This window comes from Haplochromis burtoni, unplaced genomic scaffold (genome assembly GCF_018398535.1).
Source record: "Haplochromis burtoni strain Fernald_Lab_line unplaced genomic scaffold, NCSU_Asbu1 Contig_5318, whole genome shotgun sequence".
NCBI classification, from domain to species: Eukaryota; Metazoa; Chordata; class Actinopteri; order Cichliformes; family Cichlidae; genus Haplochromis; species Haplochromis burtoni.
This window is the reverse complement of record NW_024587679.1, coordinates 7-1,851: the sequence shown is the minus strand read 5'-3', so window position 1 is coordinate 1,851 and position 1,845 is coordinate 7. Positions and strand designations below refer to the sequence as shown.

The following is a 1,845-nucleotide window of genomic DNA, read 5'->3' as shown; positions in this document are numbered from 1 at the left end:
TAATTTTGCCATTCAAATCAGCTGTGATGGATCAAGGACACATCTAAAAACCTGCAGGACACTGGCCCTCGAGGTCTAGAGTTCGACACCTGTGCTCTACAAGAATTGTCACTGCTGGATCCATGCTGCAAACCTCAAACCCCATGCTCTGAATCTGATCCAAACAAGTTCAGACTGAGCTCACCTAAACTGCCCTCTGATCACTCAGCATTCCCATGGCCCCAGTGACTGGGGCTGGGCCTGTGTGTGAATAGCAATAGTCTCAGTAGGCCAGGGTCTGACTGGCTGTTATCCAAACAAGGCATGTCTGTGTTGTTAATGTTTAATATCGTTTTGACAATAACCATAAGGTCTGTTGAAACACAAGTGTAAGGCAGACTACTCTTGTTTCTAGGTCAGTATGGCTGCAATGGAAGATTTTTTACTACATACTCCGAATGTAACATCTCTGCTCATCACAGTTGTGATCTTACTTGCTTTCTATCTAATATGCACCAAACTTGCTTCTGAGAGAAACTACCCTCCAGGTCCCACGCCACTGCCGCTGTTTGGCAATTTGCTACAGTTGAATCGTCAGCCGCTTCACATTGCGCTCTATGAGGTATGCAAAAAATCAAATACAGTGCTTGACAAAATTATTAAGCCACCATACAATGTAAAGATTATACTTCAACTGCTCTAAAATAACAGCATTGGCTATTACCAAAATCTTTTTTGAATGTTTCTGTAATTAAACTGACATTCCGTGCTAAACTATAAGTTTTTATATATTTTTTAAAGCAGATGCTAATTTACGATTATTTACTTGAATTCCTGAACAAAAAATGTTTGTGCGGTTGAAAGTTCTCTTTGAACAATTTCTGACTTCTCCGAGGAGTCCAGTTTGCCCGCTCAAATTTTGGTATAAAACTTTGAATTGAATTTGCCTAATAAATAACAATTGAATTCTAAGTTTTAAACAAGTTTTTGACAGACTTCTAAAATTTAAAAAAATTCATGACATAAAGTTTTTTTGTTTGACGCAGTGTTTGTTGGCAAAGGCAAACAGATTTATTATTAAGTGCTACAATTTATTTCCACTCAGATGTGGAGAAACTTAAAAACTTTTGTCTCCTTGTGTTTTACTCACTTCAGCTGTCCAAGAAGTATGGCCCAGTATTCACTGTCCATTTGGGGCCCAAAAAGACAGTGGTGCTGGCAGGTTACAAGACGATCAAGCAAGCTCTGCTGAATGTTGATGCCTTTTCAGACAAAGAAATACTTCCAATTATTAGTGACTTAAAATTAACTCATGGTGGGTGGAAAACATGTTTTTCTGTGTGTGTATATTGAGGTTTCTTTTTAATATTTGCTTTTCTTCTGGTACTTGAAAAATTCTCTAGGAATTGTTTTTGCCAGTGGAGATTCATGGAGAGAGATGAGGCATTTTGCATTAACAAACTTAAAAGAGTTTGGAATGGGAAAGACGGCAATCGAAGAAAAAATCATAGAGGAGTCTGAGTGCCTGATTGAAGTATTTGAAGAAAAAAAAGGTAACACACCTTTTGACACATTAACTTTTGCTAATAGCTCTGTTTCTACAAATCAGTCTTAAATTTGTATTCATTCATTTAAAATTGTAATTGTAACTCCGAAATGACAACACAGGCACGGCTTCTTCAAGACGGGCGCTTCGTTGCATTTATTGAATGCCGTGAAAAAAAACACAAAGGCTTTAAGCGCTTCAGTCTATCAAAAGTAACACTTGTGTTTTAACAACAAAAAAAATTACCTTGTGGCCATCTGCCACTTCTAAGGGCCACTGGAAAAAAAAATCTGAGAAAAAAGTCAGAATTCTGACTTTTC

At 37.6% G+C, this 1,845-nt stretch overlaps 1 protein-coding gene across 1 annotated transcript; it reads left to right on the top strand.

Moving 5' to 3' along the window:
* Nucleotides 1–303: 303 nt before the first annotated feature.
* Nucleotides 304–1,532, top strand: LOC102311501 (cytochrome P450 2K1-like; the record flags this gene model as incomplete). The annotated part of the gene is given in 3 exon segments (XM_005953554.3): nt 304–601; nt 1,135–1,294; nt 1,383–1,532. Coding segments are annotated over 3 exon segments (511 nt in total), but the record flags the coding sequence as incomplete, so codon positions are not given.
* Nucleotides 1,533–1,845: the final 313 nt, after the last annotated feature.